The sequence below is a fragment of the Triturus cristatus genome, chromosome 4_1, assembly GCF_964204655.1.
Source record: "Triturus cristatus chromosome 4_1, aTriCri1.1, whole genome shotgun sequence".
In the NCBI taxonomy this organism is placed as follows: Eukaryota; Metazoa; Chordata; class Amphibia; order Caudata; family Salamandridae; genus Triturus; species Triturus cristatus.
Genome location: NC_140585.1, coordinates 887,664,482 through 887,680,103, shown reverse-complemented (window position 1 = coordinate 887,680,103; position 15,622 = coordinate 887,664,482). Strand labels below are relative to the sequence as shown.

At 48.1% G+C, this 15,622-nt stretch overlaps 1 protein-coding gene across 4 annotated transcripts in view; it reads left to right on the top strand.

Annotated features, from left to right (window-relative positions):
• The window catches only part of NRF1 (nuclear respiratory factor 1), a 687,565-nt gene that overhangs the window by 268,600 nt on the left and 403,343 nt on the right, over positions 1-15,622 (top strand). For all 4 annotated transcript variants that reach the window (XM_085653634.1, XM_085653631.1, XM_085653635.1 and 1 more), the window contains exon 5: positions 7,772-7,912. In XM_085653634.1, coding sequence (XP_085509760.1) covers positions 7,772-7,912 — 141 coding nt within the window. The remainder of the gene's footprint in view (positions 1-7,771; positions 7,913-15,622) is intronic.

The following is a 15,622-nucleotide window of genomic DNA, read 5'->3' as shown; positions in this document are numbered from 1 at the left end:
AAAACACATCTAGAAGTGGTTGTGGCAGCAGGATACCATGACATTTGAAGAATTGACTGGGTCCCAGAAAATTACTATTTGTCAGTCAGCCGATTCATAATTTCTGAGATTTCTTCCATATCGATGGGGTTTATCTAGTCTGGTCATACCCATGTCGGAAAAACCAGGCATTGCTATAGATGACAGCCCCGTGGGTTTAGATTAGTCTGCCGGTATAGTGCCTTATAATCCTGTGTGATTATGGTAGCTATTTCATCAGGATCGTCCTGGTAACCACTCCTAAGTCTTGGATTCCATGTATATGTCTTGGCATCACTTCCCTGCTTGCATGACAGTGTGTCAGATTGCCGGTTTTGTCTCTTTAGTCGTAGAGTCTACTGTGGGCAGCTAATCATGTCTTATGGGCCATATTCTGTCTGACCTGTTTATGATGGCATTTTGTTTGCTTAGATAGTTGTTTTATTGGATTGGTATTCACTTTACTCCCAGAGGAAACATTCCTCTGGTTTATTAAGTGAGCCTAGTCTTCTTTTTTTTTTTTAGGGATGTGAAATGGAACTGATGGCTCTTGCCCTGATTACCGCCTTATAGGCTTTTCATAATGTTATAGGTGACTCCACAGTTCTCGATTTATTTGATGATAATGTTATGTTCGAGGCATATGAGCTGCAGATCACACACTAAGCATACATAGATTGCCATCTGGTGTTGGGCCCAGATGTTTGCACTTGTTTTTGTCTTATGTAAGTCTTTGGAAGTCACGAGATAGGTGACTCCTCCTTTGGATGATAGAGCGCATGGGCATCGACTCCATCTTCAGACTGTTTTTTTCAGCCATCTGGCTTGGATGTGTTTCTCGCGCTCCATTTCGGAACCGTCACCGATTCCACTCTCGATGCGCAATCCTTCACCCTTCTCCGGTATTGTTTTCGATCGCGAGCCCTAGTCGTCGCGCATCTCTTCAACATCGAAGTCCTCGATTCCGGTCGTCTACGAAGGCCTTCGGGCCTACCTGGGCCTTGGTATCTGGCTCATGGAAAGGACGCCATTCAAGAAATGTCCTCAATGTGGGGTGAAATTTCCCCACACCGATCTGCATGAGGTGTGCAACCTCTGCTTCTCTCCGGAACACGAGACCAGAGACTGTGCAGCTTTTGCCTCTTTCCGCTGGAAGAAGACCATTCGAGATCGTCGAGCCAGAAGAACAATGGTTCGCTCATCCACACCCATTCCCGATGACATCTTCCAAGAGGGTGTCGATGTACCAGAACAGGAGCGAATTGAAGAATGCTCCGTCAGCGCCTCCAAAGCCGATGACTCCGACCTCGAGGACATCACTCCTGGGCAGCGGGTCGTAAGTAAAGACGTCGACCCCAACCCCCTCCCCACACCATCAAAAAAGGCTTCGGTCACACCTTCACCTTCGGGCGCAGGTGCACACCGGGAGACTGCTTCCCATGCCCCGCCCTCAGGCCCGGCAAAGAAGCCTACTAAGCCTTTAGGCGACTCAGGCTGGAGTCAGTCTACCATCGGTACTGAGCGGTCACCGGCACCGAAAAAGAAACCTCCCTGCCCTCCTCCTCCGTGCCGATCGCTGCCTCCACATCCAAGCACTTGGCACCGAAATCTACAGGCACCACCCCATCGACTCCGAAAAAACACTCGGAGCTGAGCAAAAAGCAGATCTCTAAAGCTTCGGATTCGCACCCTTCGGAGCCGAAAAACGCCTCGGAACCGAAAAAACACCCGGTTCCACGAGCGGCCACAGAGACTGTAAAACATCACAGTTCCAAGCCAAAGGAGCACAAAACCGTTCCAGAGTCAGTGCCGCGCAAGTCTTCCGAACCTAAACGGTCGGCACCGAAAGACCAGCCTCTATCAGAAGAGCTATTTAGACCAGACCCTAAACAGAAAACTCTTCTATAAGACCCTAAAACTGGTCAGCTGACTTTAAGTACAAAGAAGAGACCATTGGATACGTCTGTACCGGCTCCACCACCTAAAGAAAGGGACATTGCCACATCTCTCCTCAGGGTCCCTTCTCTAACACCTCCCCCACCTCCTCCTCCTCCTCCTCCTCCTCCTCCTCCTCCCCACCTCCTCCCCCACCACACCATTCTCCTCCACCAATGGATGATGACACCTCTGATGACACAGGAGGGGGTGCGGATGATGAGCCACTAGGGGATCCACTTTATTCCCCTGTCCCCTGGGACGATTACAGTACGCGAGATGTCCCTAATGTTCCACAGGATGACATCTACCCCTCCAAGCCTTCCCCTCCGGAGGACACAATGGGTTTTCATCAGCTCCTCCACAGAGCTGCCCAATACCACGGGGTTGACTTGCATACTGACCCTGTGGAAGAAGATTTCCTTATGGACACCTTTGATAACCCACAAAGGTCCACCACTATTCTGCCCATGCTAAAAGGAGTCACCAAGCATGCACCTGCGGTATTTAAAGATCCTGTTAGGGCTAGGGTTATTAAACCCAGAATTGAGAAAGTACAAGGCTGCCCCAGCAGACCCAGCTTACATTAAGGGCCCCTTGTAGTCTCCAATGCTAGAAAGAGGGCCAGCTCTCAGACATCAGGGGACGCTCCACCCCCGATAAAGAGTCCAAACTCTTGGATGCCTCTGACAAAAGAACCGCATCACAGGCAGCTAACATATGACGTATCGCCAACCCTCAAGCACTGTTAATCAGGTACGATAGGGCACATTACGACCAGCTAGAAACCCCAATTGCAACACCTCCCAGATAAATATAAGGACAAGGCCAATCACCTTATACAGGAGGGGAAACTCATCACCAATACCTCCATTCGTTGCGCGCTGGACGTGGCAGATACCGCCTCCAGAGCTGTCAACACGAGTGTTCTCCTGCGTAGACCTGCTTGGCTACGCATTTCAGGTTTTAAACATAAAGTACAAAGTTCCATCTTAAACCAACCATTCGATCAGGAACACCTATTTGGCCCTAAAGTAGATTCATCCCTTGAAAAGATGAAGAAAGATACGGACACAGCTAAATCAATGGGAGCCTTGCAATCGCAAATTCCCAGACGTTCCTTTCGTCATTCCTCTTACAAATGGACCTCCAGAGGCTACTCTTCTGACAACCCCTCCATCTCTTATAAGACTCCCACCCAGTCTACATTCACCAGAGGTTTTAAGAGAGGAGGCTACAGAGGCAACAATAACAAAGGTAGAGGCAAGACCAACAACACCCGCTCTGCCTCCACCCCTACCCAATGACTTCCACTGTTCACCCCCCCCCCCCCCGGCCCATTCCACTCCAGTCGGGGGAAGATTACAACAATTCCTGCCTGTTTGGAGCAACATCATCACAGACAGGTGGGTGAGGCAAATAGTTCAATCAGGTTACTGTCTAGAACTCACCTCTACCCCCCAAACATACCACCCAAACAGCGCCCAATGTCGTTAGAACATTTATCACTGCTCAAGCAGGAAGTCATCTCCCTCCTACAAAAGAGTACAATAGAACCAGTTCCCCTGCATAAACAAAACACAGGAGTTTACTCTCTGTATTTTCTCATACCAAAAAAGGATGACTCTCTGAGACCTATTCTCGACCTCAGATCCCTAAACCTCTACATACACTCAGACCATTTTCACATGGTCACACTTCTGCAGGTCCTTCCTCTTCTTTCACAAGGCGACTTCCTTGCCACTCTAGATCTCGAGGACGCCTACTTCCATATTCCCATTCACACATCTCACAGGAAATATCTCAGGATCGTAGTGGACGGTCAACACTACCAATTCAAAGTATTCCCTTTCAGAGTCACCACAGCACCCCAGGTATTCACCAAGTGCCTGGCGGTAGTGGCAGCTCATCTAAGAAGACAACACATTCACGTCTTCCCATATCTGGACGACTGGCTCATAAAAGCCAGCTCATACAGTCAGTGTGTACACCACACTCACGCCACTATTCAACTACTCCACGACTTGGGGTTTACAGAAAACCACGCAAAGTCTCATCTACAATCGTCCCACATACAACAGTACCTAGGTGCCACAATAGACACCTCAAAGCGCTAGCTTATACCAGTCCAGCCAGGATAGCAAGCATGCAAACTCTCGTAAACAAATTTCAGCCTCAACACTATTTTCCAGCTCGAGTGTTCATGCAACTCATAGGGATGATGGCCTCTTGCATATTCATAGTGTCTCACGCACGACTCCAGATGCGTCCTCTCCAAGAGTGCCTAGCATGCCAATGGAACCAGGCTCAAGGTCAGTTAACAGATCTGGTGTTGGTAGACGGTTGCACTCATCGCGCTCTGCAGTGGTGGAACACCAAAAACCTTTCCAAAGGGCGCCCGTTCCTATAGACAATTCCACAGATTTTCCTGACAGCGGACGCATCGCTCTCCGGCTGGGGAGCTCATCTTTTACATCACACCATGCAGGGCAGGTGGATTCCTCAACAGAAATTACTCCACATCAACCACCTGGAGTTACTAGCCATAGTCCTAGCTCTAAATGCATTCCAGAAGCAAATATCAGGCAAGGCTGACCTAGTCCGCACGGACATGACAGCTATGTACTACATACAGAAACAAGGCGGGACACATTCTCTACAGCTCTCAACTAGTACAAAGCATATGGAGATGGGCTATACTGCAGAACATTTTTCTCCTAGCCCAACATGTCCTGGGAGTAAAAAACAACATAGCCGATCTGTTAAGCCGTCAAACGCAACAGATTCACGAGTGGGAACTAAATCTGCAAGTTCATCAACCATTTTTTCAAATGTGGGGCCAACCACACATAGACCTTTTCGCCACACATGAAAATGCCAAATGCCCAAGCTTCGCCGCCAGATTCCCACACCCATTGTCCAAAGGCAATGCGATATGGCTGAATTGGTCAGGCGGATTTGTGTACGCTTTTCCGCCTCTCTCACTCATTCCACTGGTGGTGCGAAAGCTACAGCAACGCTCACGGACTCTCATTCTAGTTGCTCCAATTTGGGCCAGACAACCGTGGTACACCACATTACTGGAACTCTCTGTAGTTCCGCACCAAAAACTGCACCTCTCCCACGCCTCTTAACCCAGAACCGTGGAGAGATCAGACACCCGGACCCAGCTCAGCTCAACCTTGCGATCTGGCTCCTGAGGTCTTAGAATTTGGTTACCTTAACCTTACCCCGACTGTATGAACGTTATTAAGGAGGCTAGACGTCCAACCACTAGGGCCTGCTATGCAGCCAAGTGGAAAAGATCGGTTATATATTTGCTATACCAACACCATCAATCCCCTAGTTGTGTCTATCCAACACATCATAGGTTACCTACTACATCTCCAACTTAGCTTATACATCTATTAGGTTGCACCTCGCTGCCATAGCGGCCTATTTACAAAATAGGCAACACATCACTTTTCAGAGTACCTTCCATCAAAGCATTTATGGAAGGCCTCAAAAGAATAATTCCTCCCAGAGTACCACCCTCACCTGTGTGGAATTTAAACATAGTTCTCACAAGACTAAAGGGTCCTCCATTTGAACCTCTACATAAATGTGAGCTACAGTTTTTAACATGGAAGGTTGCTTTTTAAGTGGCCATCACTTCTCTTAGAAGAGTTAGTGAGCTTCAAGCACTAACCATTCAAGAACCTTTCATAGAAATACATCATAATAAGGTTGTTCTGCGAACTAATCTTAAATTCCTCCCTAAGGTTATTTCTCCCTTCCACCTTAATCAGTCTGTAGAGTTGCCAGTATTCTTCTCGCAACCACAAACAGTCGCAGAAAGAGCTCTTCACACTCTGGATGTCAAAAGAGCACTGCTTTATTACATTGAGAGAACAAAAAAAATTTCGCAAGACAAAACAACTTTTCGTATCCTTCTCACCACCACATAAAGGCAACCCCATATCAAAATCTGGGATAGCAAGGTGGATTGTCAAATGCATACAGATTTGCTATCACAAAGCAAAACGAACATTATCAGTTCCCCCTAAAGCCCACTCTACCCAAAAGATAGGGGTTTCAATGGCATTTTTAGGGAACATTTCCTTACATTACATCTGCAAAGCAGCTACATGGTCTACACCGCACACATTCACAAAGCACTATTGTGTAGTTGTACAAACAAAACAGCAAGCTAGTGTGGGCCAGGCTGTACTCGAAACATTATTTCAAACTACTGCAACAGATACTGGTGGTCGCCGCTAAGGAGGGGTACTGCTATACAATATATGCTTAATGTGTGATCTGCAGCTCATATGCCTCGAACGGAAAATGCTACTTACCAGTATGCATCTGTTGTTGGCATGTAGAGCTGTAGATCCACACACTCCCACCCACCTCCCCAGCTACCTTTATCTGTTCCAGTATTATCTTATTTAGATACAGCATACATGGGCATCTTTGAAGTTTCTCACAAAACTCCATCATTTTCCTGCTGGCGAAAAACAATCTGAAGATGGAGCCGATGCCCATGCACACTATCATCCAAAGGAGGAGTCCCCTATCTCGTGACTTCTGAAGACTTTTCCAAGCCAAAAACAAGTGCAAACATCCGGGCCCAACACCAGATGGCGATCTATGCCTAGTGTGTTGATCTGCAGCTCTACATGCCAAGAACAGATGCAAACTGGTAAGTAGCATTTTCCTTCTTTCAGGTTTCATTACCTGCTGATGGCTACTGTGCACGGTCTATTTTGTTTTCATATAAAATATAAATAAGTGTCAAAAAAATGATATCACTAGGATTCAATCCCCTGGTTTGCATACTGGGTATTTTCCTCAGGGAACATGTGAAAACACAGCAATCCCAGTCATACTTGTGCAAATTCTGTTGCACATCAACAAAGACCATACAAATGTTGTTAAATTTGACCGTATATAACGAACTGGGGGTGCTTATAGGTCCAGCATACGAGCCCTTAGGGTATATGTATTCAAACAAGGGTAAGCAGTTCATTGAGAATGTAGAGAAGAAAAGTAGAGGACTGGTCGGTGTAAATTAATGTCTAAAAGGGGGAGAGGGTGTCACCCGCTTTAGGAACTAGGGCGCTCACACACCCGGCTGGGTGTAATGCTTTATCATAGGGCATGCTCCTAGTCAGGCCGGCGCAGCAATGCCTGACGGGCACTCTGAGGGGCTCTTTGTCGGGGATCTTTTATTCCGAACGCCGTAACGTACGGTGCGAGTATAGGACCTCGTGGGGTAGATGAGTGTTAAGGAGAAGTGAGGGGGGATTATAAAATAGGACATAGTGGTACTCGTAATTAAATTTTATCAGCGAGTCCACTTGTCCCAGTTAAGATTTAGAATGGCAACTCACTGATGTAATGTACAGCGGTGGCAACAGTATAAAGGTCTACCTTTATATTGGGTCATCCTCAACACACATGCTCTAGTTTGCGTAAATTTGTCTCTTTATCATAATTCTGTTCCCCACCTGGGATGTGTTCATTGACAAGAAGGACCCACAGCCTCAGTGCTATGTATCCGATTAAAAAAAGAAGCGTACTGTGTTTCTTTAGCCTTATCCTACCTTCCTCATTTGGATGCTAAATGATATTGCTCAAAGTTTCATCATCTTTTCATTGGTTGTTTCGTTGAAGGGTGGAAATAAAAAGCAGCAGCTTATTTCCATCTTACAGCTGTGACATTGTTTGCTCGTTCTTCCTCCTAAATCCCCAAGAGTCTGTTTCGGTTACCTAGCATTCGCCATCTCTTGCTGCAGCTCACCTTTTTTATGTTGGCTTACCTTTCTCTCCACAGGTGCGTAAATACAAGAGCATGATCCTGGAAGATCTGGAGTCAGCCTTAGCTGAACATGCCCCTGCACCACAAGAGATGAACCCAGAGCTGCCACCACTAAATATTGATGGCATTCCGGTGTCTGTGGACAAGATGACCCAGGTAAGCTATATCGGGAAGAGCTGTCAGAATTACTTGCAATATAAAGGGTCTAAAAAAAAAATGCACAATCGCAATAACTGTGCACACTAAAATGACACTATTGTGCGCTTGGCTGCTTCTAGTCACCACTGTGCTGGCAAGTGCACTATTTGTTAAACTTGTTCTTTGTCGGGATTGCCATTCATTTCATAGTTTATATGAAGTACACTCCAGCAGTGTATGTATGATACCCAGCTGCAGCCCATGCAGGTAGTAGCGGTAGGGCCGGGTGGGGAAGGATTTCGTTGTACGATAACGAGGGAAAATTAACTATTTACTTAATTTTCCCTCGTCCGTCAAAATCCCCCCCTACCCGGATCCACCGCTCTTAACTGCACGGCCCGCTGCTGATGATACACGTGCTGTCATTTTGCCATATCAGTGAAGAGGACACTTCATCAAAAAGTAAAAGCAACACGTTTGAAAATGTTGTCACAATCCGTTACTTCGGAAGTATTTCAATGCATCCTGTCAACCTCCTTAATGTCAATCACCAATATATTTCATAATAGACTTTATTCACCATAGTATCATCAAGTTCAAAACTTAGACACCTTGAAGGGCAGGAGCGATGAGTCCTGACCAACTTTCCTCCCCTTCAGACATCTGTTACTTGTAGCAGGCAGCATCTGCTAACCCAGACATTCCTATTCTCGAATGTGTAAATCCTATCTGAATAAAGCACTAGCAAACAGGGGTTACCAAAATTGTGGTCACTCATTGTCTGTACACATATCACCCATCATCCAGATGCATTCATCCTCCTCAAATGTCCAGTTTTCTACTCAAATGTCCAGTTTTATAACCTGATGTATCAGGCTCTGATGGAAAAGCCTTATTAATGTGCAACATAGTCTAATAGTATCAGTGGAGGCCTAACATGCCTACCCTACCACAATGCTGTAGTAAATGTGATGAATTATCGAATTAACATTACTTTTTCAGGGCGACAGAGGGTTGGTTTCTGTGTGTCTTGTTTACGTAATCTCCAGTCATTGGCCAGGCTTTACCAGTGGCACCGATTCTGTTCTTTGTTAGGGAAGTACCAAGAAAAGTCATCACCTTCATCAGGTGCCCAAACCTGTACACTCTACCCTCTTGGTTGACTGCTTTATTACATTGTTGACTTTCTTTCTAGTTGAGTGGGTGATGCATTTTCTATACATTGTTTTGCCCACAAGGGCATCCAGACTTCATTTAAATGCCAGTGCTGTGTGAGCAAAGTACCATATTTTCTGAAATTGTGTTTTATCTTAAAAACTGTAATGACCTCTGAGGTAAAATGTGGGCTGCCCAAAACTGCTTGATCTCCAATACTGAATCTTTCATCGATTTACATGCTTGAATCTTCTACGTCATCTAGGTGGGAGCCCCACAGTTATTATAGTGATCAGTTTAAAGGAAAAGCATAGATTAACAAAGCTCAAAACAGTGATATTGCTAACCAGTCCGCATCATTTGAAAAGAACCAAACTCCAGCCAATCAGAATGCAGCTCAGGAAGCACTCTTCACCTTAACCCCTTAGGTGCTAAGGGCTTAATGGCTATGTCCTCAGCCGTGGCTTACGCATGCTGAGGACGTAATCGTAAGGTCCTGGCACCCACCGGGGAAATGGGTGGATGCCACTGGGGATAGCGGCAAAAGCACTTCAGCTGCCACTTCCTCCCTCCCTGATCTGATTACGTTGGTGCGCACAGCACATGCTTACGTCATCAAAATATGCCGAGAGGTGCTGGAAGATGTTCGCTTCCTGCACGTTTAGAGTAGAATTCAGTTTCTTTTCTTGGGGAGGGTTCAGGGTGTGCTCAGAAGCATCACGGGAAGAAAAGAGCTTTTCCTTACCTGGTAAGGAATTGACCCAATAGGCCACCACGGATTTTTGGGGGTATTCGGAGTGCCCCCTTGGTGAAGGGCTGCCCCTTTTTATATATTGGCAAAGCTTGGCCGTTTCTGCCCTCCTTTGGGGCCAGATCAGTCATATTTTTACAGCGATCTGCCCCAAGGGAGGCAGAAACCTACTAGACACCGGGGATAATTATCTGTGCAACAAGTGGAGTGGCACCTTTGGCAAGGGTCGCTCCCCTTTTATTTGGCCACAAATTTTGCCTGTTTCTGCACCCCTTGGGGGTTAATCAGCCATATTTGTATTCAAGGGGAGCAGAAAGCCACTAGACACCAGGGAGTTTTATTGTTACATGTCTAGGAGTGGCAAGGGTTGCTCTCCTTTATTGGAGCAACATTTTGGCCATTTTCTGCCCCCCTCTGGGGCAGATTGGCATGTTTTTTCACCCATCTGCTCCCAAGGGGCACCAAAAACTACTAGACACCAGGGAAAGTTTGTGTGTGTAAATTTGAGTTCGGCTGACGATCTGCGTGGACTGGCGTTTGGCTGGCAGTGCGTGTGGACTGGTGCTTTGCTGGTGATGCATGTGGACTGGCGCTTGGCTGGCAGTGTGTGTAGATTGGCGCTTGGCTGGTGGTGTGTGGGGACTGGCGCCTGGCTGGTGGTGTGTGTAGACTGGCGCTTGACTGGCGGTGTGTGGGGACTGGCAGTGTTGGTGGCTGAAAACCAGTATGTATATTGACCTGCTTTTGAGGTGTGTTTGTCAGTTGTTTGATTGATCCTTGGTGATGTGATTGGTGTGTTAGTTGTGTTGGCATATGAGAGTGATGGGCCCTTGAATGGCGCTGTTTATAAATGTAAGTATTGTATTGTGTAGGACCCGCAGCTGGCAGTTTGAATGCTTTTGTGGCTCTGATGCATGGCTTGTGAATGGGCTGTATACCGGTTGGTGCCTTGATGTGGCTTTACAGCTCACAAGCTGTAAGTCAGTGGTTCTTGGATGTAGAGTTGAAATTATGAACAATGACGTTTGTGGATTTTATTTCGTGTAGTCGGTGAATAAAGTTTTTTTTAATGAACCAATTAATTAACCTTGTGCCAAATCCAACCAGTATGCCTGTGATTTACTATTGGATTGGTGTGCAATAATGTTTTGGTGTTTTTTTGCTTTTTCCAGTCCATGCATACTCTGTAACGAACATCTTCTTCTCTCACATCTTTTTGGAAACTGGTTACTAAGGGAGTAATATGTGTTGTGTTTTGGGTGGATCACAAAAGGCTTACTTACCCGGAAGCCCTTGTAAATTTGATTTATTGACAAAAACATGTGGTTTCCTCACATTTCTATGTGGGAAAGTTGTAGGATCACCAGGCCGGCACAAATATCCCACCACCCAGCGTTCCCCCAGGTCTCTTGATAAAAATGCTCCCTCACTTGTGTGGGTGAGCCAAGTACCCGCAACAGGGAAGGGCACAAAACATATTATGGAGGCATCAAAATTATCGATCACAAAACGACCTGGTTTTGCAAGAGGGTCACCTGCGTTTTTGGTCCCAGGTTTGGTAGCTATCTAGGGAAACACCAGACATTTCTGAAAGCTAGACACCCTGGGGAGTACAGGGAGGTGTGGCTTGCATAGAACCCCTAGCGTTTTTCTACCCGGAATCTACTGCAAACCATAAATTTAGCTAAATAAATCATGTTTTCCTCTCATTTCTTTGTGGGAAAGTTGTGGGATCACCGGGCTTGCACAAATTTCCTACCACCCAGCATTCCCCTAGGTCTCCTGATAAAAATGCTACCTCACTTGTGTGGGTGAGCCAAGTGCCACGACATGGAAGATCCCAAAACATTGTGGAGGTTTTGGGGGCGTGGCTTTGCTGGCTGCAAGATGGCGCACCTTGTATGCGCTCTGCTGGCCGAGTGCCTAATCCGACATCTGGGGACTGAGTGGCTCTAGACTGGCATTAGAGCAGTGACGCTGCCCCTGCTTTCCTGAGATGCCCACAAAAACGGAAGAAGCTGTCCACCGGCTGCGTACAGGGAGGCAATTGTACAGGCCTGTGTTCTTCCATGTGCGGTACGACGAAGGGGCCACGGCTGGAGCCAGAAACGACAGAGATCCGTTAGCTGCCTCCCCCGTGCACTTCACATTAACACTGAGGTCCGATGTGGCTGTGAAAACCAGTGGACCCAGAAAAGCAGATCTGGGTGCCGCGTACCAGTGGAACGGTGACTGTACACGAAGATGACCGACCCGCGGCCCGAAAGGCGGGAACGCGCCGAGATCCGCAGTGGGTAGACAGCACAGACTCATTGGAGGAGTGCCTGCTGACCATTGACGCGGTGAGTGAAGCAAACTGTATTTTCCGACCGACTGCCAGGAGACGGCGCAGGGCTGCCAAGGATCCGGTGAACTGTGAGTGCTAGGGCTGCCACGTGACTGGAATCGCTGCTGCCGAGTTCTAGACGCGCTAGAGGCTGAGTGCTCAGTGGGGGGCTGGGCAGAGTACTGAGGGTAACCCCTGATCCGGGATTGGGTCCCTTCATTCCCCATCGCCCCCTTCACCCCTACACGTCCCCACTGCGGCGGCCTGCAGGCTGAGTTGCCGTTTAGTCTCGACAGTCCAGACACTGTAATAAACACAGTGTACACATTGGACAAACATGCGCCAGGTACGGCAGTGGCGACAGCCAACGGTTGGTGTGCCCTGCCTCTTTACAAGACGACGTCGCTTGAATAACTGTCACCCCAATGGATCAATAGACTGATAATTGATTTGGGAGAGGCCCCCTGCCTGTGTGTGACCTGTGGGGCCACACCGGATCCACTAGAACTCCTCCCTTCAGCCTTGCGGGGAGACACACCTGGCCCCCCTTGCAGGCCTAAATTGGAGACCTAGTGCCCAGACGCCAACAGCACCCTAGCAGCTGCCGCTACGCTTGTTCCACGCAAAAGGGAGGGCAGTGAAGCCCACAGAGACTCGCTCAGGCACCTTTGAATATACGCGGAGCAGTTGCACTGCTCCCCATCTTCTTGCTGTGGGCTGCTGGGACACCCACCCCCACCCCCCCCTGCCTCGCGCCACTCTATACATCGCCATTCGCAATGGGCAAATCAGCCGCCAAACAAACCAAGCTTTCATTCGAGGGCAGGTGATGTGCCCAGCAGGGGAAGCTGACCTAAGAGGCTGAGGAACAGGTCACACAAACTGAGGTCTGGAGGGCAAAACCAGTCTGAAGACTATTAAACTAAGCTGGACCATCTTGCGACCCGCCTGGACCACGTAAAGCAGCGTGTTGACACACATGAAGCCCGAATAAACCATATGAAGTCCAGGGTGTCAGATGCAGACGGAAGACAGACAGCGGCTGCTGAAAAATGGATAAGGTACTGGAGCTCATCAAATCTAAAAACGAGGGCCTGGTATCCTGCTTCAGAAGAGACATCCTTCGCATCATAGGGATCCTGGAATCCACAGCGATATGCAGGATGGAGGACTACATTGAGACCCTGCTGTGCAAGCTCTTTGGATCTGACCTGTCCGCAGTTTCATAGTGGAATGGGCGCACCGCTTGCTTGGTCCAAGACCGCTGCTGGGGGCTTCGGCCCATCCCATAATAGTTCCCATGCTAAACTACCCGGACCGCGATTTGATTCTGAGCAGGCCTGGGCGGAGTTTCTCTACGCAGAACTCTGCAAAGTGACCAAACTCAGCGGAGTTCTGCAAGCGGCGAAGTGCGGTGCGAACTACTGTTCGCGCTGATCTTCCTGCCGATTGGGTACAAATTCTACCCGAGTGGCAGCGTGCGCTCGCCAACTTCCTTTTGGCGAGCGGGGAAAAAAAACTGCTGCTCTACGTAGAGCGGAATTTTACGCACTCTGCGAGCTCCGTGGAGTGCTGAAAACTCTGCGAATGGAGCGATGTTCCTGCGGACGCCAAATGCTGAGGAAAGCAAGAGAACTGAGAGAAATCAGAAGCTAGGGAAGCATCATCTTCCCGGATTTTACCCTCGCAGTGTAAAACTGCGAGACTGGAATTCTTGCCGGCAAACCGCATCCTTCAACAGCTTGAGATACCATATTCTTTTCTTTACCCGGCTAAGTTGTGAATCCTACTGGACAGCAAGATGCACTTCTTTACTGACCCCAAAGCTGCAATGTCCCTCGTTAAACATCTTGGCAAACCCAAAAGATCTCCTTACAAATCCCCTCTGCAGTCGGAGGAGGGTTGCACTAGTGACAATGACTAACAGCAGCTGTGAACTTGCTGCCCTGGTGAGACTCTATCTGATGAAACCAGAGTCTGGCCGGCTGTTGACTAATGTCACTGCTTGTTGCCAGTATGTGCCCCAGGATGGCCAGATACTTGCTGAAATTGGTTCATAAATGCATCCTATCACCTTCTGCATAATTGCTCAGCCACAATGGTCCAAGGTGGTCTTCTTGGTGAGACGATTCCCCCATGGGATAATTCCAGAAAGTACTCTCTATGGTTGTGGACAGGGGTAACTTGTGATGGGTGGGTAAATTGTCTCAACCTGTTTGGGAGAGAGCATGTTGGGGATTTTTCAGATGGTGTTTGGGGGGGGGGGGTGGGGGGGGGGGGAGATGTGCTGGTGCTTTGGGGGGCGTGCCTTTTTTGCCGGATTTTCTTGTCCTACGGATTGTTAGAGCCGCACAGTATTGTCTCTACAGGGATCTTACACCACCTATACAATAGCGCAACACCACACACAATCACGCACCGCACGACAACTGCAATAACATACTGACGCCGCGGCCAGTGTCGCATATCTAAAGTGGAACGTGCGGATTCTGAACGACCACTTCAAGTCCCAACTATTACACGCTTACCTAGCCTGACTGGTAATAAATGTGTGTTTCCTACAGGAGAAACATCTGACCACCAGCACCACATCTCGTCTTCGAGCTCGATGGTTCGGAAAATCATAATCTTCGGTCTATTCAACCTACGGCAGAGGCGTGTTGATCTTACTCAAGAGGGGGCTGCCATGGCACACTACCCATTCCCTCATTGACAAGGATGGATGATATGTTATCCTGGTGGGCACCCTGTACAAACAACCCACAATCATGGTGGCTATATATGGTCCAAACTCTGATGACCCTGAATTTTTTTTCGAGGATCTGGAGACCCTTGGCAGACTATAGCCCTAGGAACGGTGATATGGGGCAGAGACTTTGTGGTATTGTAAGGGGCCCTAGACCACTCTGGTGCCAGACCGCATCACCCACTGGTGCTCTAAATACACTCATCACAAATAACTTGCTTCTAGATGTCTGGTGGCACATTTATCAAACTACGCTCAAAGGCACATGCTTTTTTTATCACAGCTCTTGGTCCCGCATAGACCACTGGCTTGTGCCCAGAGACAACGTCACCTGGACCAAGTCGGTTACACACCTTCCGCGCACCCTCTCTGAATATGCACTGGTGCACTTTATTGTCCAGATCCAGCAAACCCTCCCACGTGCATTCTCGGGATGGATGCCCCCACACACACTAGGGGACGTGGCATTCAAGGAAGAGATCCGAATGGTGGTTACAGATTATTTTGCTCTCAGTGCTGGCTCAGTCCAATCGCCCTCCACTCAGGTGGAGGCATTCAAGGTGGTAATCTGAGGAATCTGCATTGCAAAACAGGCCGAAGTGCTGAGGGCAATTAGAGAGTCACTAGGCAGGCTGGAGTCGGAGATCCAGACCCTGGAACAGACATACACTTGCAACCCCAGCACTGCTGTACAGGCTGATATCCAAGACCAGCTATCTGCATACTGAATGAAGGCGGACAGGGAGATCC